Source organism: Gymnogyps californianus, chromosome 1, assembly GCF_018139145.2.
Source record: "Gymnogyps californianus isolate 813 chromosome 1, ASM1813914v2, whole genome shotgun sequence".
Lineage (NCBI taxonomy): Eukaryota > Metazoa > Chordata > Aves > Accipitriformes > Cathartidae > Gymnogyps > Gymnogyps californianus.
In genome coordinates, this window is record NC_059471.1 from 184,479,237 (window position 1) to 184,501,076 (window position 21,840).

Here is a 21,840-nt window from a genome sequence, read left to right on the forward strand (position 1 = left end):
TGACCCTCGGGAAGTCAAACCGGTCAGAGCAAAGCTCATGTCTGTCTGAAAGCCGGGAGGCTTGCGAATTGGAAGACTCCTACACCAACAGGACATGCTTTTGTCCTGCCCAGAAGCTCACAATACATATTAAATGTATAATACATTTCAACTTTTCATGAAGCAGCAAAAAGAAGTAAAAGCCAAAATATGGCTAATAAAATAATTTTGTATGAGATTTCCTTTTAATTTCTTTCAGGGTATCTTGGCTATACCAGTGGATTTTCATTAAGCTGCATGGTATTTTTCCTGGTAGTGGTAAGTTCAGCTTGCTTCCTTTGTTGGATGAGAGTCACTTGATAGGATATTCAGAATTTCTCTGATGTTTTAATTTTAATTTGCTTTTTATTATTATTTTTAGCAATTAGCTGTCTTCCGCTCTTATTCTAGGTTATTTACAAGAAGTTTCAAATTTCCTGTGGCGGATCGGAGCTAAATGCAACATCATCTTTCCTATCAAATAGCTCAGCACATGAACATATGTGTAAGCCAAAGTATGTTATCTTTAATTCCAAGGTATGTTTCTTTTTATAATACTTATTTTTAATTCACATAATATATGCACCTACACCGCGTGTTCTTAATCCGATCAGCACCACGTAGGGCCTGATTCTCCATGCTTCCACTTGTGCTCCAATGGTGAACGCGCAATGGGTCTCCTTGCCCAGTCTTATGGAGATGTCGTGTTGAACGTACCTCCTTGCGGTCTTGCTCTGCCCCGGTAGTAGATGTGCTAAGACTGTCAGCCCGAGCTACTACCGGACAACTAATGCTTTCTTTGGGAGAGTTTTCCTTTCCACTGCTTCTTACTCTCTGTGCTGCAACTGCGCCTTTAGGCTGTAGTTTAGCAGAGGCTGAGTAAGCCATTCCTGCATCCAAAGCCCAGAAGTAATCCCTCTGTCCTTCTGCACACAAACCACTTCTTTGTGACAGGGTACGTGTTTCCGTAGCCATATGGTGAACTGGATTGCAAAAAGGATACAGTTGAAAGCTAATCCAGCAAAAATTTGATTGCCTTTCAGCTGGATGCTTTCCTCCATCGCCACACAGCTGCAGGAAAAGTTGTGCCAAGAGAACGCGAAAGAGCAACTGGCTGTAGCTGTGGGAGCAGGAGGATTGCTCCTGTCAGCTGTGCTGGGGCCCAGTGCTTGTTAAACAGCACCTTATCCAGCGGAGCAGGGTCCTCAGGGTGTCACAGCTGCATTCATAGGGAATGTGCATGTATAGCATAGAGGTGCAAAAATTAATTTTTTTTAAATTCATCCTACCAGCTTCAGTTGAAGAAGCCAATCTGAGCACTTTTCTTTAGTTGGAGGTAGCCATCAGCCCAGATCCAGTGTGACGCACCAAGAATTAGTTAACTTGGTGTGCAGTAGCAGATTAGGTGTAGGTATATTTTAGATAGCGTTGAAGGGCAGTCTTCTCCTACAGTAAGTGTCAGCATTTGCCTCAGAGTCGACGGAGGCACATCAGAAGGAGCGGTCCATCTGAATTAGGCACGCTGGAGCTGAACTCTAGAGATTTGCCCTTGGGGCCAACAGTTTGCCAATCATTTTAGCAACTTTGGTGTGTGAGAGGAGAGACAGTTTGACAGAATCAGAGGATGGCTGAGGTTGGCAGGGACCTCTGGAGGTCATCTGGTCCAACCCCTGCTCAGGCAGGGCCACCTAGAGCCGGTTGCCCAGCACCACGTCCAGGCAACTTCTGAATATCTCCACAGATGGACACTCCACAATAGTAGCATGCTGTGAGTGAGGGAGAGGAGGCGGCACAGGCCTGGGTGAGGAAGGACCGCTGGAGAGCAACCAGTGTCTTTAATGAATCTGTTGGGCCTGGGGCGTACCCACAGGACGGCTTCTGTGGGAAGGGGATGCCTGTGGCCAGCACGAGCAGATCTCAGAGGGCCGGGAAGAGCTGCATGTAGGGATGGACTCATTTTGTCCTCGCAGGAGGACCTGTTTTTCATGTGACCTCTGCTCGTACCCCTTCCCTGGGGAGAATGGAAGTGCTTGGGCGCTGAGATCATTTGTGAAATTTGGCTGTACACTGAGGACTGAAACCCACTCGGGTTTTTGGTGGAGAAGGGGGTGAGGTCCCCCCGGAGGCCTTCCTGGTGACGTAATGGTCTCTCTCTTTCCCCAAGGAAAAGCATGCTCCCTCCACAGCCCTCCTAGCCCTTTTGTTGGCCTGGGAAATGAAGGGACTCAGTCTGGTACCTTGAAATATCCATTTATTTGTAAGTTCTGCATTCCTCTTCTCTTTTCTTACAGTCTGGATATGGGCTTCCTCTTCAGGACTTCAGCCTTAGCACCACGGGTGCGCACCCCTCTCCATGCCAAGGCAGGGTAGCGTAGCGGTGACCCACCATATGCCCCTTTTACGCGTGACGGTGTGCTAGTAACGGTGGCAGTAGCTGGGCAGGGAAACCCATCCCAGGGAGCAAAACCAGCAGCCGTGTGGCGTCCAGCGCTGCGCTCTGCGAGCAGAGTCAGGACTGTGCTCGCATGACCAACGTGAAGACTTTGTCCTCCCGTTGAAAGAGTGCTGCTCTCCATATTTCATTAAATACATGCTAATTGACAGGTCTTCTGCCTTCTCTGAAGGCTCTCAACGTTCAGTTGAAGAGTCCAGAGAGTTGGGAGCTGAGGTAGTTGAACACGGATCAGTTCTTCATGCCGCTGGGGAAAATACTTCTTCTTAACTTCTTTTCTGAAATTCTCTCCGAACAGACCGTGTACGCTTTGCCCACCATTGCTTTTGCGTTTGTGTGCCACCCGTCAGTCCTCCCGATTTACAGTGAACTTAAAGAGTAAGCCTTTCTCTTTTTTTTTTCCGGTTAATTGTTTTGAACTGCTTTACATGGAAAATGTTAGCGCAGACATGCTCTGAGTCATTCGTGCCATTCGGAGGAGATGTGCTTTAATAACACCCAACAAGCCAACGAGCGTGGCTGTCAGCTAGGAAATCTGGCCTCCCAGGCGTGCTGCTGGGGTGGGGGTGAGGGGAGGTTGAGGATAATGCAATAGTCTGGGAGTTTTCTCTGGAAGTACACGGCAGCCTGGGGAGAGCCAAGTTGTGCCGGTCGTTATTTGGCATAGGAGAGAGGCGTGTGTTCAGCTAACGGCGTTTGTTCCAGCGCAACTAAAAATCTGTTGCGGTACCAGGAAAATAAAGTACTTCCAGCCTCGCCTGTACTAAAAGACCTTTGCTGCTACGGCTGTCTTGCTGACACCTCCGGCTGGGCAGGGCTGTGGGGAGCTGGGGACCAGCCCTGCTGCGACGTCGCTGGCAGCCCCGAGGGGCTGCAGTGGGGTCCTGGGCCATGGGGGGAGCCCCAGGGGAGAGGTCAGGATCAATCAGACCCATGGGTGCCCTCAGGTCCCGGCCACTTGCTGGGTGCTTTGAGTTTCAAGTGACTTCAGCAGGTTCCCAGGTGCCTATTTAGGGCATCCCTGTGTGGATTTAAAAGTCTAAGTTTAGGTACTGGAGTGTGAATATTTCAGAACAAATATCTAAAAATGAAATGTTTACACTTAACCTATTTTACAGGTCTACAGTGGTCTGCACACGTTTATTATTTTCTACCTATGGGGACACAAATGTTTCTCTGCAAACATTCAGAATGTTTTTTTTCCCTCTGTATAATTTTACTCTTCCTTTATTTTGACCTTTTAGTTTAATTACTGAAGTGTTTAAGAGCCGTCCCTCTCCACTCGGCTTCACCCTTCACTCTGTTTAAGCAGGCATGGCCGGGGAGCAGAGCCACAGGGCGGACCCACCATTTCTTGACTTAAGCCCCAAGTAGGGTCCATTTCCCCAGTCCTTCTCCTCCTTGTGCAGCTGTCAATGAATTCCTGTTTGAATGAAAATGAAAATGCATTCATGAGCCTCCCCAGAATTACAATGTTTATGCAAAGACTTAATACATTTTTGAACAGCTATTGAAAAATCCAGCCCAACCATTTTTATGTGTTCTTTTTTTCTTCTTTCTCCAGCCGTTCACAGAAAAAAATGCAGTTGGTTTCAAATATCTCATTTTTTGCCATGTTTGTGATGTACTTTATGACTGCCATATTTGGCTATTTGACTTTCTACGGTAAGTATGCAGTTCTTTACTGATCAAAGTAGAAAAGGAATACATGTGAAATCAATAGCGTATCCCAGCTGGAAAGGAAAGTCCCATCCACTTACATTAAAATACTTTTTCAAATAATTTTCCTTAAAGTTTTCATATTGAAGGTACAAATCCTTTCCTCCTTTTCCCCTGTGGATGAAAAGCACGAGTGAAAGTATTATACGCAAAAGGCATATTCAAAATATGAGGGAGAGATTTGTTTAACAGAATTGGGGATTAGCTGGGCCCCACTAAGATTTTCATTCCAAGGTCCTCACCTGAATGTTGTGTACATTGGTAATGACTGAAGCATGCATATCTGCGTAAAACGAGACAGATTTGAGAGCAGGTCCTAGGAAATGAGTATCAAACCAGCCATCACAGCTTTGTCATTTTCTTATTGACGTTTTCATCATAGAGGCGAAGGACCAAATGTTTTCTCTGTGTCCCTAAAGCTGACCCCTTCAGGTCTTGGTTAAATAAACTGGCAGTGAAGGTGGGGAAGCTTCTAGTGTTGTCGCAGCTCAGCCGCCAAAGGATGGTTATTTCAGTGTTTGAGACTTGCACCCTGCCTCTTTTCATGCATATCAATTCACTTAAAGAAACAAACAAATAAATTATGTTGTATTGCTAAAGGATACAACATGTATGCCCTAAAGGCACAATTATTAAGTAAAGTAGGATAAAATATGAATGTTGCCCAGGAAGCTACTCCCATGTTCCAGTGTAATGGGAATGTTGAAAAGCAGTGTCTTTTTCCATGGACCATTAAGGGGTTACAAGACAGATGACAAAACTCATGTTTGCCTTTTACCTCAGAGTCACCAAAAGGTCATCAGTCTTCTCCACCCTATTCCAAGTGACCTTTTTGTTACAATCTCCTCATTCATGATACCGTTCCTTGTGAGCCACGTATTGCAAGAGAAAGAAAATAAGTAAATATGAAATGTGGCATTTTTTTCTCAAAGGTGTACCTATCTCATATTTGTTTTCTCAGGCTCTCATTCTGATTATGAGGCCTTGAGTCTGCATGCGTTGAAGTAACTTGAGGTCATCTCTTCTAATTTTCCCAATAAAACCGCAAACACGCTGCAAGTGACAACAGCAACAGCCGTTCTCATCCAACTGCTCCCGTCTAACACATTTTCGTAGAAATGCATCAAATTAGCAGCCCCAGGGAGCAAGTGGGTGTAAATCAGCATGGACCCCTTCACTTTGGCAGGGAGGAGATTCTGATGTGATTGCCCCAGGGATCTGAGGAGGCAGATCCGTGGCGCTCCTCTCTGGGAATCTCCCACACCCCTCAAGGACGAGGGTCTGGAGTCCATGGAGGAGGTAGGGGCTGCGTCCTTCTGGCCCTCCCGAGGGGGAATGGCGGAGGAATCCCTGGGGTGTCTCGTGTGCCTCTCCCCACGTCAGGCGTCCCTGCTCCCCAGTGCCGAGAGCCCGCGGGTGGAAGCTGTGCAGCTCTGCTGGGGCTTCTGCAAGGGTCGGTGCCATGACAGGCAGCAAAAAAGACACTGAGAGAATACAAAATTCATCCACTTTGATCCTTCTTCCCCTTGAGACTGACAAGACCTTACCTTTCATATGTTTGCTTAGAGATTTATAACCCTCTTCTCTACCTTACCTGGGTAAGAACAGCATTTTTATTGTGGCCATTTCTTCTTTACACCAATAGTACTTGTCTGTTTGCTGTGTTCTCGAAAGTGTTGCAGTGATGACTATATTTACATTGCAGAATTACAGAAAAGAGGTGTTTTTCTTCCCCTAAAAGGTCACACTGTGGTTGGGCTCTGTGGTGTATCTAGCTGAAAGGAAAACAGACCTTCAACTGTAAGCCTTGCCCTTCACTTCCTACCTGGCTGCAGTCCGTGAGCGGTACAGAAGTTGCAGTCTGTGCTTGCAGGAGCAGAGTAAGCTCTGTGTCGCAGAAGCTGTGCATGTGCCCGGCTTGAAAACCCCACTCCTAATCTGCAGGGAGGTGGGAGAGTGTTTTCTTTCTCCTGGTGGGGATTCAAGCACTGCGTAGGTGGTGTTGACCCGTGGTCTCTCCCCAGAAGGGCGTCCTGGGGGGAGCGCAGGCATTTCGCCGCAGGACAGATCCCTCTGCCTCCAGGAATACATGAGGTTTTACCAAGTGCCAAAGATTTAAAATTAGACGTGGCCGCCGAGTTCCCTTTAAGGACTTTGGTTTAAGAGCTGTTATGTTTTACCACCAGCTTGCTAAGATTAGCAGGCTGAAACAAAACATGAGCCTAAAAAGGCGCAGCGAGTATGTTTTGTGGTGCGCTTAACAGCCGCCTCCTTAGGTTATTGCTCCTAGATATTTAAAAGTTACAAAGAAAACATGTAGGTCCCTCAGCAACTTGGTTTTCCCCGCTCTGTACTATTTATCACAGCTTCAAGGAAACATTTTTGCAGGAGGTCATGTTAAAATATCGCCAGTGCCTCCCCTTTAGGCACCCCGCCGTGATTTGTCTTGGCTGCTGGGGCCGCCGGCCGGTGCGAGGCCGAGCTGCAGGCACTGCTGGGGAGGGTGGCAGGTTCAAGAGAAAAAACCATCAAGGCAGCCCTCGGAGGAGCTGCTGAGGGATTTGAGTGCAAGTGTCAGAGCGTCCCACTGAGAGCTGACCCAAGATAGGCTTTGTTCTTGGTTGAGAACAGGGGCACTGCTTTTCGCTGGAAGTTTATTTGCTGTTTAGACTAACTTAGCTCAAAACCTTGTAGTTTATATTAAGTTCAGCCATTGCAGTGCATGTGGTTATTTTTATATCATTTGAAACTTTAAAAAAAAAAGCCCACGGAACCAATTAGAAATAGCTTATTTCACTTTACTTATTTTTTTATATATGTATATATGTAAGCAAGCTTTCGTGTATGTCTCACTGTTGTCTTTCCTACAGTGAAAATTACCTTAGACTTAGGCATGTGCTGTCTTGAATTAGGATGCATTCCTAAATCAGGCCTCCAAAGGATTAATCTGGAATAATGGGATCATTAGGATTTGGTTCAAAGAGCTGTTTTAACTCAAGAATGTTTCATTCCATACTCTTTTGTTTGCAGACAAATCACTTGTTGTTCAAGAAGGCTGTTGTTAAGCAATGATTTTTGTGAACGAATTGCCTGTTTGCCAGAACACTTATCTTACTGTCTTTTCCATAGACGATGTGCAGTCAGATCTGCTTCACAAGTACCATAGCAAAGATGACATCCTCATCCTGACCGTGCGCTTGGCTGTGATCGTTGCAGTGATACTCACAGTGCCGGTGCTGTTTTTCACTGTAAGTAAAAAGCTCCACACAGTTTGGAAGTCGGTAATGGCTGTACACGGCGCGTTTCTTCAAACCACAGTCCAGCAGTTGCCGAGACAGTGATGTTGCAGCTACAAAAAGAGCCTCAGCTTGGATCAGTCTTTTCCCACACCAGACTCCCACTAACTTCTGGAGAAGTTCTCCCTGCAGGAAATAAATTAATCGCTTTTGGTCTTAAATCTGTTTTAAATTGAACCCACAAGGGCCCTCTCTTACTTCACATTACTTCACTGGAGCAGGCTCAGAGGTGAAGTTCATTTTCAAGTGCAGAAGAATCCCAAAAGGCATGTTAGAAAGAGAGGAATATCCTACTGCGGATGCATGTATACCTACAGTTTTGAAATATCAAATTAATTTTAAGGATTATTTCAAAGGACATTACATCAGAGACCCCAAAATTTCTGACAGATCTATGCAGCACTTGTTGTCAGATGAAGAACCAGTTAAAATAAACATGGGAAGCTTTGAATTGGCTTGTAGACTATTCCTGACAGAGAACTCTGTCTCTCTTCCTACAGGTGCGTTCATCATTATTTGAGCTGGCTAGAAAAACAAAATTTGACTTATGCCGTCATGTTGTGGTTACTTTTGTTCTTTTGGTTATCATCAACCTGTTAGTGATTTTTATCCCAACCATGAAGGACATTTTTGGAGTTGTAGGTACAGTATCCTGGTTTTGTACTACTAAGAAAAGACTGTTGCTAATCAGCAACACAATAAATAGCTGTTGCTGACAGCTAACAAAACTCATTTATTTGAATTTTGCAGGGGTCACTTCTGCCAATATGCTGATTTTCATTCTTCCTTCATCGTTGTATTTAAAAATTACACAGCAGGATGGATCAAAGTTGACTCAGAGGATTTGGGTATGCATTCCTTTCCCATCAACGCAACGCTTTCATCTTGTCATTCCTTATAATGTGCTAGATGCAAAGCGTACCTAATCTGAACATACGTGTGAGCTTCTTTACATTACTTTCCCTCCTTGCTTCAGTCAGTTGGCAGCCGTGCTTGCCCTTCTCCTTTCCTTACCCTGGGGGTCTCCCGGTGGAGGGGCCGTACCACGCAGGGCCCCTTGTGTTCTGGGGGGCCCTTCTCTGCGGGGTGAGGGGCTCTTCCCCTGGCTGGCAAGCGGCAGCTCTGCAAGCAGCCGTAGCTGTCAGCAGGGTGCGGGTACCCCTCCAGCCCGCTTCAGCAAACCTTTCAGCCCAGCAAGCTTTCAGTGTGTTGATCCAGAAAGCGTGCAAAAAGTGCTCCGTGTGCAGTATTCCTCATGGTTTTAATGGACCCGAGTCAGACTTAGGGTGCTTCCACCAGAAGCAGCCAGCTGAAATGTTAGCCCTTTGGCATGCATGAGCAGATGGCAATGGGCCTTGGAAAGATTTCCCATGAGCCCCAGAAAGAGCTGCAGCCGAAAAGACGCAACACTCCTGTGTATTCCCAGTCTAACGAGGCGTGCACTGGAAGCATCGTAAGGTCAGACCTTCCTGCTCTGAGCAGATAGGCAGGAAACCCGTGTTTCACTTGTGGCTCCATCCACAGACCCTAAGATGAAAGGGCTGAACTTCAGTGGACACGTATCCGATGGGAAGAGTACACTGATTTCCGTGAGGCTTTGAAAAGAGCAGAGCCGATCAGTCCTAAAAACAGACTCATTTAATCCTCTTTAGGGATGATCGGTGTTTAAGAAGTGAATTGAAAGGAGAAAAAAATTGGTTTTGGTGTTCAGCGAGTAATTATTAATGACACTAATCTGTTTAATTATCTATGGGTCTTGTCTTTACCAAAAGTGCTATGCCATTTTAGCTGATAACTTTGATACATCACCTTGTAAATCTCCTTAAGAGGAGAAGTTAACATACTTGGATTAATTGTCTTTTCTTTTTATTCATTAATTTTCTCTCCTTTTTGTTCCAGGCTTCTCTTTTCTTGGCGCTGGGGATAATGTTTTCCCTAGTGAGCATTCCCTTGGTCATCTATGACTGGGTACAATCAGGAGACGGGGCCGAAGGCCGCTGAAGTTCACCTCCTTCTGAAAAGAAGATACCCCTGTTTGCTACACACCAAAATCGCAACCATCCGTTCTGTTATCTATTCCATCTTTTGTGAGTTTACTCAAATCAAATCCAAATAATGATTATCCAGTACTGAAAATACTGTTATGGGTGTATTTTCTTGCAGAAAACAGACCCATTTTTCCAACAGGCATATCACTCTGTCCCCCGATACTGAGTTATCAGATCAGCACTAAGTCTGTGTTATTTGTCTGTGAGACCATATAGAGCACTGCTCATAGGAATTCATCACAATTTATTTGTTTCCCGTCTTTCACCCATGAATTGCATTGTTCTATTATTATCCTTAGCCTTTCAACCATAAGCTCTGCTCCTTTAGGGCAGCAGCGCCTGTTGTTATCAATCCCAACCGGAGTGATGTCAGTTCACACCCTTCCCCCTCGTCCTTTAGCCAAAACTCTGCTTTCCAATTGTACACATCTGGTTTGTTGCTTTGTTTGTTTGTTCTGTTGCTGTTTCGTGCACCATTTGCATCACTGGGTTAAGTAAGTGTAGCATTCTGCATACGGGCACAAAAAGCACCACGAGAGCGTAAATGAGCATTGTATAAGCGTAGGTCCTAAATCTGGTGCTTCTCTCTGATATTCTGGTGGGGGAGCCAGCCCCAGGGCTTGGCCCTTTCGTGGCTTTGGGGAACAGACCTATGTGCGTGTGTGTATCTTTGTGACGGGGTGCAGGGAGCAGGAGAAGGACAGCCACCATCACCAGCAGCTGTTCCCCCGGCACAGTTCAGTTGGAGACTGACCAGAACTAGACTTGACCCCAAACCATGAGTACTTGAGCCTGAAGAGAAGCAGACACTCAGAGATTTCCATAGGAAGTCTGCATTTTCTTCAGCATTAAACTGTTTACTAATGTCCCACTTCTCTCAGAAAAAAAAAAATAGCAAGCTCCAGTTTTATCAAAACCTACGCATTTAATCATACCTCATGCCTTTTCCATTCTGGGATTCATTTGTACCTACCTTGTAGAGACTGGCTCCTCTCTGGTGTCTTATCCTCCTTCCACTGAAGTCAGTGGGGTTTTTGACAGCAGCGGGAGCAGGATTTGACTCACCCTGCCAAACTACTGGATTTCTAATGGAAATTGAAATCTGTAACATTTCTTTAAACAAACAGAAACACTTTTTATATTTAAAATGTTTCATTTACATTTCTCATCGATTCTCCGTAACAATTAAAGAATTCAGTTACTACTAGCAGAAACACTGTAACTTGCATCTGTTGTCCACAAAATAAGCATTTGCCTAATGCCTTATAGCTGGTGTAGAGAACTACTTGTAGAGACTCAAACGCAAAGCAGGTGATTGTTAACCATCCTGAGCAGACATCTTCTATTAGTGCACTGCCAGCAGCATAAACGTGTTCACTTTGTGTCATTCACCGTGTGCGAGCTAAAACGTGTCTCAAAATATGAACCTGGCTCCCACTGAAAGAACCGATGGCTAAAGGGAGCCCCGCTTCACGCCCAAGGGCTGAGTGATGCCCTCAGTATGCTCGAGCCATACCTGTCGACCCTCTTGTTCCCACTAGCTGGTTCATTGCCGACTCCCATTGTAACTGTGGAAGGAGACTGTCATCAGCTGTGGGGAACCTGTCATTGCAGCTTGCTCTTTTTAAGGTTAGGGATGGAGAATTCAGGATCTTGGAATTTCTGTGAGCTATTGAATTGCCTCAGTTGCCATTGCCTTGTCCTACACGGCTTGAAGTCACTGAGAGTTGAGACCAGAGAGCACTTCTCAGGACTTTGAGAGTTGGTTTCTAAGGGTAACATCCAGAGAGGTTAGTTTGGGGCCTTCCTTGGAATTTGGGCATCGAGATGCAGAGCATTCATGCTGCAGAAACGAAGCCTACAAACCCAGACTTCTAGATCTGTACCTCAGCCTAAGCAGTGAGGTACCCGGCTCTGCCGATACTCCACTGTAATCCAGAAATAAGGCAGAGTGGAATCCGCAGGCTGCCCAAGTCCTCCGAGTAGTCCAGCAGCAAGAACAAAACTGGAAGCCTCCTCCCTCTGAGCGAAGTGACCTGCTAGACTGCAGAGTGGGGTTCCCTTATTCTGTCTTCCTCCTGGCCCCTCAGACCTTCGCTCACAGGCTCCGAGCACGGTCTCCGGTGCTGCGTCCTTCCTCTCAAGCACCCTCCAGCCCAGCATTTAACACACGAACCGCTGAGCTACCTGGGACCCCTGGGCTGAGGTCACTCGTGCTTTCCTGTGGCTGGTCTCAAACCCTTGCCTGCGATGCTGCAGGTCACCAGTTCTCTCTGCACTGCCTCTTTATGAGACTGATCCCTGCCCTTATTCACAGAGAAGTCCATACCATAGCATACAAGCCCAGGTGTTAGTCAAGCTCTGGAGAGAAGAACCTATGCTTGGTTCCTGTCCCCTCGCAGCTCATTCCAGGCATCTTCCCTGTAAGTTGTAAGTGGGATGTAAGGATGGAAGTTTGTGGCTCCCCTTTTGCAGGCATCCAGCCCTCCCTGGTCACTGCAGCAGGAGCCCAGCATCTCGCCCCATTCTCTGACTCAGCTTGCTGGGGTCGTATTTCAGGTTTTGAGGTGCCTTATAATCTCTCTGGATCTTATCCTAAAAAACCTAACTAACTCAGACCTGAGAATGCTGTACAATGTTATCCTTGAGATGCTCCAGGGCTCTCCTGCTTTCCTCCCCCCTTTATCCTTGTTCTACTACTGATTCATGAGCAGTGCAGCTCTGTGCATCGGGGGGGTTGAGAGAGAGGAGATCCTGGGAGTGACTCTCAAGTACCCAGGTATGAGCTAGAGGTCTGATCTGCTGCACAGGGTCCCAGCAAGGTCACAACTGTGACATCTCCCTCCCACCCCCCCCAGATAGTCTGTAGTCTCGTGTTTAAAATACCAACCACTGAGTTTTGGCACCCAGCTTCCTTTGACTTGAAGGGCTGTTGGGTGACTGATTGCTCCTTGCATCTTCCCAAATCTCCTCCATCACTATCCCTCTCTCTCCTCTTTGCTATTCTGCCTTCTTCTTTTTCCCAGTTTATTTGTATACTGGAGTTTTACTGGATAAATAGGGAGAAGAATGAGCTGGGTGTGTGCATAGAGTGAAATTACCCGAGGTACTGGACCATCAAAGCATATCTCAGATAGATACTGAAAATAGATACCCAAAATATAGAGTCTTTAAACAGACTTTGTTTCTGGGTCTCTGAAAAAAAAAAAAAAAAAGAGGGAATTTTGCTTAGACTGATTTACTGGCATCATATTTATAGATATTTATGGAAAGGAATCATGTGTTTATTGATGTCTGTGGTAATGAACGTGAAATAACGTGCTTTTTGTTTTCTCATCAGGTTTATACATTCTTAACAGAATGCAATAGACCCTGCTGTAACTGTCAACATCAGTGATGGATGACAATATTTGTATGAGGTTATCTGTAAAATGTACTGCTGTTATTCAGTTCATTTGGAATAGTGAACTTGTAGCCAACGATGTACGAGTCCCACATTTTAGCTAGGATTTTAAGAGCACAGTGAAATGCTGTAGGAGTTTCTCTGTTGTTAAATTAATAGGATCCAGAGTACCGTATCTACTTAGTAGGTGGTAGCATGCTTTCTTTTCATAGAGAGTTTATCACTATTGTGAGCACTGCAAATATCATAGACTGGATGCAAAATTGCTCCTAATAACTACAACAAAATATTTTAAAATTCTTGTTTGCGTAATACCAACAATTGAGTGGTGAGGGACAAGGAAAGACTAGTTAGAAGCAGGGGCTCCTAATAAGATTGTAGGAGTTAATCCTACGCTTAAAAGACAGCCTTGCTGCCTCTCCTAGTCCACAGCACATTGCAAAGAAAATAGTCATGAGCTTAAAGCACCCTTATGGTTGCAGAATACAGCTGCCCTCCGCTGTCCGATGGCAAACACACCGAGCAAGTAAAACACAGTAAATTGTTATTTGGGAACAGTATCTCGGGAGCAGTGACCTCTCTGGGTGATGCTTGCTTCTGGTCAGAGGGCCAATGCCAAATCCATGCACCGGCACAGACCTTTTGTAGGGCTGACACGGACTGAGTGGTGCCCGGCCCGTGTGCAGGCCCAGGGCAGAACGGCCGGTCTCATCCCACGAGGTCAGGGATGGGGATGCCCATCCACTCCCGAGGGCTGCCTTCCTGAGCCACATACCAACCCATAGCTTGTGCTCCACTTGCAATAGGTCACACGTGCAAATGCAGGTTGGATCATATATGGGTTGTGTCTGTACATCTGCCTTTCAACACATAAGCACCACAGCGCCCTCCGATATTGAGTATTAACAGTAACAATTAATGGTATCTCTAGCTTATCTTTAAATTAATACGTTTCTTTGCTTGAACCTTACATTAAGGCTAAAGAGCATCTTGGTCAAAACAAAACTCTTTCCATGTGGTGGTGTCCCACCTCCAGTCCTACCGTCCCACCCCAGTGCCTGTAGGAGAAAGGCACAGCAGAATGTACTCAGCTCCATCAGCAGCTCCACGAGATGGCTTTATTGCCTGGCGCCAGGGTGCTTTCTTAAACGATTCCCCAGAGCCCTTGGCGTCAGGAAAATCCTTATTTCCTATAACTTACACAAAGAATGTTTTATTTGTATCTAATGTAAGGATTTCTGTAACAAACTGTGAAAAAAAAAGATAATGAATTAATAAAAAGTACAGGGCTGGAAAGGTCTAGAATTCACAAATTGTACACATGCCTATGTTTCTGAAGACAAATCTATGCAGTTGTGTTGTATTGTAGGAAATTTCATTTCTATGTACATATATATAATGTAAATAAATAGGATGCTGTATATTTTTGCAGTTGTTTATCCCCTATGATATAGAAGTGTTGAGATAGGTTCTGCATATTAAGAATAATTTTAATAGAAATACAAATACTTTAGCTTCTGACTTAGCAAAATGTATATCCTTTCCTTTCTCCCAAGAGTTCACAAGTTAAATCCTAAACTTGAAATTATAATTACATTGCTAATGTAACAAGAAAAAGAGAAATAAAAGGTCCAATGAAATTGCTAGGATTAATTCCAGTGCATGGCTCCCTGTTTTCTCAACAGCAAGTTAGCCAGTCTTCCTGCTGGGTAAAATATCTCCCTTGTAAAGGGCCCCTTTGGTACCCAGGTACCTCTTACCTCCTCAGCTGAGGTCAGGTGGTAGTAAAGTGCTGAAAAGGCTTTATGCAGAAACCAGAGCAAACTGCAGCCAGCAATCTGACCCAGCATTATGCCTTGTTGTATCCAGGCGTGTATTTACCCAACTAGTAAAAACGGAAATCAGGGCAGGACTTCTGCATTTCCATTTTCAGCCACCAGAAATGCCTGTAGTTCAGAAAAAAAGGTACTACAAGCCAGGGGTGGGCAGCAACCAGAGCAATTCATGCCATTTCTAGCCCGCTCCCTTCCTGCAGCGTCCTGCAGCTGCTCCTCTGCCGCAGACCCAGGCACGCTGCTATCATACGACCAAAGCACCTGAGGCCAACGAGAGCATCCCTGGCCAGGGACTGCTTGCACATCCCACCCTATGAACGGGCAGAGGCCAGTATTTTTGTTGTGGGATAGCTGCGTGTCCAGGGGTGAGGATGATGGGAGGGGAGGGTTGTGTATGTCCTGAGAGTGCCTCTGTCAAGAGCCTTGCGTAGACTTTCTCGCTGGTAAAGCACGGAAACGTGTTTTTTCAGGATTGCTGAAAAACGGAGGTTGAGAAATGCATCTAAAAATAATTGTATTTTTTTTCTATGTTTATTTTATGGTCTTGGATGAAAATGAAACTTGAAATAACGTTTGCTTTCACCGTGAGCACGAATTTGAGGGAAAAAACCTATATGCAGTCATTTCTACAGAGCTTTTCAAATGAATACAAGTGTACGTTTTGTTTTCAGTGTTATAACCAACAAAATATAAACTGTAAAGGTATTTTTCCACAAGACTTGAACTTTAACTTGTTTATAGAAACATGTTTTTAGTGTCCCAAGGTATGTTAAGGCTCACCCAGATCCAGTATAAACAATATTATTTGAATGATGTATGCTTGAGACGAGCTCGTCTCTAATAGATTGTTGAAGTGAGTCATTGGTAATATTTTGCTCCTGCTAACATCATCATACTTTGTGCTGCTCATATCCAAATAAACGATGCAGTTTTTCAGTTTCTGTGTGTAAATAAAAAAAATGTATTAAGTTCTATAATCTCTCTGTTACCTCTATAGTTTTTAAACATTAAAATTGTGATCTAAACTAATGTTGGGGCCATACTCATTCTTTCAAAGGGATGACTAAATATCATTATAATGCCTTAAACAGCATGTGCTCCCTGCTTTTATGCAAGTATTTTCACTGAACTCAGGGCATGCAGCTCTTGCAAAGCTAACTATATTGGACTTGGTGCAGTATATAGAGCAAAACATCAATAGATGGCTATGGAGCATTAATGTAAAGTTTCCGATGCAGTTTTAGAAGGACCTGAAGCCGGGGCGTATGGTCACCACAGACTGGGGTTGATGAAGATGACAGCGTTTCTCAAGCCCAGTGCTTGTTTCTGCCTGCTCCTTGAAGACTGTCCGAGTGCTTGCCAGTCTGTTTCAGGGTCAAGTCAGGCAGTTTAGCTTTAAGGGCTGCTGTCAGAGTCGGGTTTGAGTTCAGACACCAAACTGGTGCCTGGAGGGGCTACACCCCTGCCGGACCTTCTCTGCTACGGAAGCAGAAGCCATTAGCAGATGGATGAGGAGGATACCCAAAGACAGTAATGTCTTAAGCATTCCCAGCTAGATCTGCCAAAGTGCCTCTGTCAAAGCCTTAGAGGGTCTGGAAAATGCTAACTTTTTGCCTTTGACTAATTTTACTAGTGCTCAGGTTGTAGTGACCACTTAAAAAAAGACCTCTTGGCTAGAGTCCTAGCCATATGACTGAAGATCGTACTTGACTGAACAGGATGAGTACAGCCAACGCCTCTGTGGCACAGCTCCCTGGGCCCCTCTGCAGGAGAAGTGATGGAAGGATTTATGTATCAGAGGATCCCTGGCAAGCCTTTGCCTGGTCTCCAAGCCCAGGGAAATGTCTCGAAGCCATAATCCTGGGAGCACAGAAGTACAAGCTTCTGCACTGACCTGGTCTAATAGCCTCTCCTGTTTGGCATACCATTTGCATCCACTTCTCTACCCAGCCAACCTTAATCACCTCATAGCCATACCTTAAGACATAGGAACATGGGTTGTGGAGCGGAGGGAAAAAGAGAAGAAGCTATAGTTCTTTTTTTCCTGGCTTGCAGAGATGACAACAAACATCTGTTGCCTTCTGCAGTGCAGTCTGACAGCTTTACCTGAAGCTCAGCTAAAACCATGTAGCCAAAGGAAAAAACACCAACCTCCTTTCCAGCCACACACTTCTACCTTTGGCTTGGCATTGTCTTCTTGTATCCCCAAAGTCAGCCAGATCTCTGAGTTCATCTGACCAGTCCCTACTTGGGGGTGGGGAAAAAAAGGAAAATGACTATTTCCTAGGGCAAGGGATGCAGCTCTGTCTGAAGGAAGAGATTCCCCCACGTGGTTCAAGTGGAGTCTTAGTTTGACTTAAGTTCATGTGAAATTGCAGTTAGTCTTCAGGCTGAAGCCCAAATTCAGGCCACTGTTAAGGTGTCTCATTCCCCACTACACCAAGAGCTGGAAGTAAGCACTCACGCCAACTTCAAGAAGTGTGGAGTAAGTGGAGATGGTAGGAGCAGGGACAAGTGATAAGTCCATTTCCCAGCCTTTCTAACCACAAACCCACGATAAACTGAATGTGGGCTTCGCTTCTTACACCCTGTTCTTTTCAGACCCATGCAGGACAGCAGCACCATTTGCTTTGCAGTCAGTTGTGTTAGCAATCTCTGGCTGAAATACTGACTTCTTAACACAGATCCCAGTGCAGTTAGACAGAAGTTTTCAGGCAGCCTGGCATCTGTGTTTTGCAACTATTAAGTGCCATGGATTTCTCTTTCAACTTACAGAAAATGGAGACTCTTAAAGCTGTTGGTGTTACACTGCTAAATGCCATGGTGTTGGCAAGGGACGGTGCTGCTGGCTTAGTATGCCTCAGCTTTGCCATGGCTCACTGCTTGAAAAACACGAAGTTATTGGGATTCTTGGAAAAAGGTGTAGTTCGGCCAAGACTTAGACAATAGGACTAGGAAAGTAAACTGTGACGGCCTGGGGTGGCACAGGCCAGCCCTGTCTGAGAGCCAATCTGCAGAGCAAAGCTACCTTGTGAAGCTGATGGTGGTGCCTGGCCGACTGACGCCCTCTTTTGAGATCCCCATGCTATGGGCCCATGGAGGCTGCTGCCCTGGAAAAATGGAGGAAAGGGTATCATCAACAGGTGTCAGAATGTAGCGCGGAGACACGAACCACATTCCCTCCTTGGAAAATGCCACCTGGCTTAAAGTCTCAGGTCCTTTTCCCAGAGGTAACCAGATCCCCCTCCTCCTGCCTGCGACATCCCCTTGGGAGAGTGTTGCCCAGTGGTCAGCAAACCTTAAGCACTATCCTCTTGCCAGTTACAAAAAGCTGGTGAAATTCACCTAGTTTTTGGTGGCGATCATTACTTCAGACTACACCCTTTGAATGTACCAGGCACTGACCATGCCCATGACATGCTCCCATGAGCTCTTTCTTCCTGGGACACCTTTTGGGACCTGTGTTCAGGTAAGTTCCCAAAAGTGATTCTTTCCAAACCCCATTGTTTTCTCAGCGGTGCTCACTTCACATAAGCTTTGCAACAGCTGGACCATCCCCGTTACTGCCTGTTACAGACCTGCCCCACAGCCCAGGCAAAGCTGCTGGCTCCCCTCACCTCGCTTAGGAGGGGTTTGCTCAACCATTCCCCTTGCACAGCACTGGATGGCAACAACTCTTGCGCAGAGGTGTTTGACAGTGATTAGAGGTGAAAACCAAGTGTCAGATGCAAGAGCATCCGTGGCTGCCATTTCCCCTCTCCAGGCTCGTGCCATGAGCTCTTGCTGGCAAGCAGCCGATGAGGATGAGAGGAGAGGATCTGTCGGCCAGATGTCTCCCCAGCCACCAGGACCAGCCATCCGGAGCTCCTGGATGTGTAGTCTGCCACAGAGATGCGGCGAGCGCGGGGCTCGGCAGCACTGCCGCAGGAGCCAAGCGTGTTGAGGATAAAAAAGCAGTTGTTCTACCCCGGGTAATTATAAGGGAGTGCAGTGGAGTTAGGCGCCAAGGTATTGGAAAGTGTTATGATAACAAAGAAACTCATGAAGAGGGTGGAGAAATTTTTACGACGTGAGATCAGATTAATGACCTGTACAACGGCTGCAGTAAAAACAGCAGCATACAGATGCTACAACATTTGTAGAACACATTTCTTCAAACCATAACCAAAGCCTGTAATTTACTAGGATGTTAAAAAAAAAAAGAAAAAAAAGAAAATTATATGTTCACTGACAAAGCCAGTTCTTGCAGACTCTGAAGTCTCCTCGGGCTTGGTGCAGGCAACGGTTCCTACTAGTATTTCTTACATGAAAGCCTCATCGCCTATTAATTTTCAGATACCATTTGTAGATAATCAGAGAAGTACCAGATGCTGGAGAAACAACTTCCCTGACATAACGAGGAATTATATATCTCTTGCAATTAGATCATCGTAAAATGAAAGGAAAACAGGCATCAGTCTGCCATTCTCGCATCCAGTGGCATTTAAACAATGAGCGCAGTCTCTGTTACTACTGCTGGCAGGCCTCCAGCAGCACTTTGAAAAGGCAGCGTGGCTTCCCTGTAAATTGATAAACAATCTTGTTGAGCAACAGGCACAGGAACATTCAAGCCTTTGTCAAATTTTGACTCGAGTGGAGCACTAACTGGCATCTTTCCGGGCAGAACAAACAGGGTCAACTTCTCCGCCTTCCAGAGGCAGATTATTTTAACCAGAATCTGCAGTCCCTGCAGTTAATGGAATAAAACCCAGGAATGCAGGTACTAAGAGATGCAGAAATTGTTTGTTTTCTTAAAGAGTTCTGGTAGGGAAAACAATAAAACTCGTTTGACAAAAAAAACCTGAATAACTGAGTCCTAGCTGTGCTGATGGCTTCAACACACGGTACCACTACAAAAGCAGATGTGTTATCTTCACATGGGATGCTGATTTCCTAGTGTAAAATGTGATCACATTTTTTTTAGTTTAGGACCAGTCTAATCCAGAGAAGGGATGATATTCTCACCTCTGCTCTGGGCTGAGGAATAAAGAATGGCCTGAAATCTTTCGTACAGGGCTGCCAGTGCCTGCCAAGATGCAGAGTACTCTCTAGGGAGCAGAAAGTGTGTTCAGACACACGTGTGCCACCTAATTATCTTCCTTCATCCAGTGCTCCAGTATGTCCCTGCCTGCTCTAGATTACACCGGGGCAAACTCAGCTCTTGGTGGGACTCATGCTCTGAGGAACTTCCTCCTTGCAGCTGACCAGAGCATGAGTCCCACCAAGCAGAAGATGCACCCCATGCAGTTTGCAAACCTCATGCAGGCAGCTAAAGCACTGAGCAAGTGAGGTGGCACTACAAGTGAGGTGGCCAGGCAAACACATCACCAACACCTTGACTTCTCTGGGGACAATCTCGCTATCCTAAAAGAGAGGATGATTATAAATCAGTTCATTCAAGTAAGAACATGTCTATATTTACATTACAACCCTCTATCAAGCACAAGAGACCACTAGTCCTGTTTACTGCAGAAATAACCCATACTTCCTCTGGGGGCATCTGAACACCACTCTAAGGGCTCAGGACAGTTGTCTAAAATTGGAAAGCTTTTTTTTATTTTGGTATTTACAAACAGTCCAGATGCCAGTAAACAAAATAGGTCAAAACCAATAGCTAGAAAACAGCTCTTGCAACATGCTCTTTACCTACCCACCTACCTCTGAGGAAACACTGTGGTTAGCACAGCTGAGCAGTGAAAACAACACCCACAAGAGCAGGATTCATCGAAGCTGGCTCTGAGAGGTGCACTTTTCACAAGGGAACAGACAGGATGAGGGCATTTACTCACAAGAAGAACATGCAGTGTTTCCAACCCCACTACTTTATAGGTGCTGTCTCAGTGGACCTCCATAAGTGCTCCACCAAAGGCAGTGCTGTCCCAGCACACAGCTGGTAACACCTCTGCTACCTTGCCGGGGAAGTACTAACTTTGGGATGTCCTATGGCTCAAAGCTGCACAAGAGATTTCATGTGTCCCTGCCATGGATCTCCCCAGCAAATTTTCAATCCCAGGGACCTTCCAGGAAGATCTGGATGAGCCAAAGGCAGAAAACCCACAGTCTAGTTACAATAGACCGGATTAGCTATATAGCAACCACATATAAATGCTGTACATTTTCGAAGAATTAAGAGTTGATTAACAGCTCACAAGGATGCCATTTAGAGTGCCAAGTTTTATAAGCGAAGACATTTAGCCACAAAGATCTTGAGTTGGTACACAGCTTATTTCACAAAGGTCACTAGCAGCCACCACTAAGTGGCAGGAAAACTACTGAAAAGCACCAGACTAATTTACTAATTAGATACACAGAGCTATTTCCAGGCATTACTTCCACAGACTTTCCAAGGTTCACAGCCTGCTGTGAAATGGTTGAGGTCCACTGTGGTCAATGGTATTAGCCTTAGATTTATATAATCTGATAAAATGTCTTAGACTTTCACAATCTGAAGAAGTGCCTTAATGGGTCTCTACCAAGATACTAAGTTGTACATGAATTGCTTTGGGGGGATGGAGGGGACAAGAGAAATGTGAGGTAGGCTTCAAGCCTTTGTATCTTTTATTGCTGATACAGAATTTATATTTTAATGGTTCCAACCTTGGTAAGAAATGAAAAATTATCTAAACCAACTCTGTAAAAGATGTGGAAAATCAACAAAAACCCAGGAAAATAAGCAGCAAAGGATGCCAGTGTTGCACTGCCGAGGAAAACATTTTAAGGAATGAAAACTACCACAATGGAGTTGTAGGAGCTGCAGGTCTTTTAGGGCAACTTTATTGCAAATCTCAACTGAGAATAAAAAAAATTAAAGGCAAGTGCGAGTGTAAAGCTCAGTGAAACCCCATCTAATACATGAGGCCCAAGCTGTGAGGAGGTAGCCAACGTGGCTAGTGATGGCTATTGGGAATTACACAACTGGGCACCAGAGTCTTCTCTGTTCTTGTGGCAACATTACTTTGCATATGCACTCATATTTCTAAGTGTGTCTTTAGCTATTGCTGCTCTTTTTCCTCATCTCCACAGTCAGTTG

At 45.4% G+C, this 21,840-nt stretch overlaps 1 protein-coding gene across 3 annotated transcripts in view; it reads left to right on the plus strand.

Moving 5' to 3' along the window:
- Positions 1 to 14,359, plus strand: part of SLC38A1 (solute carrier family 38 member 1) — a 40,880-nt gene extending 26,521 nt beyond the window's left edge. The window contains exons 9-17 of one of the 3 annotated variants that reach the window (XR_007766117.1): positions 239 to 297; positions 430 to 555; positions 2,769 to 2,848; positions 4,035 to 4,135; positions 7,319 to 7,437; positions 7,986 to 8,127; positions 8,236 to 8,333; positions 9,385 to 9,572; positions 12,874 to 14,359. Coding sequence is in view for 2 of the 3 variants with exons in the window: in XM_050892785.1 (XP_050748742.1) it covers positions 239 to 297; positions 430 to 555; positions 2,769 to 2,848; positions 4,035 to 4,135; positions 7,319 to 7,437; positions 7,986 to 8,127; positions 8,236 to 8,333; positions 9,385 to 9,486 (827 nt within the window). In the remaining variant the exon portion in view is untranslated. Of the gene's footprint in view, positions 1 to 238; positions 298 to 429; positions 556 to 2,768; positions 2,849 to 4,034; positions 4,136 to 7,318; positions 7,438 to 7,985; positions 8,128 to 8,235; positions 8,334 to 9,384 lie in introns of those variants that run through there. The other 2 variants (XM_050892785.1, XM_050892798.1) reach the window with 2 other exon arrangements.
- Positions 14,360 to 21,840: the final 7,481 nt, after the last annotated feature.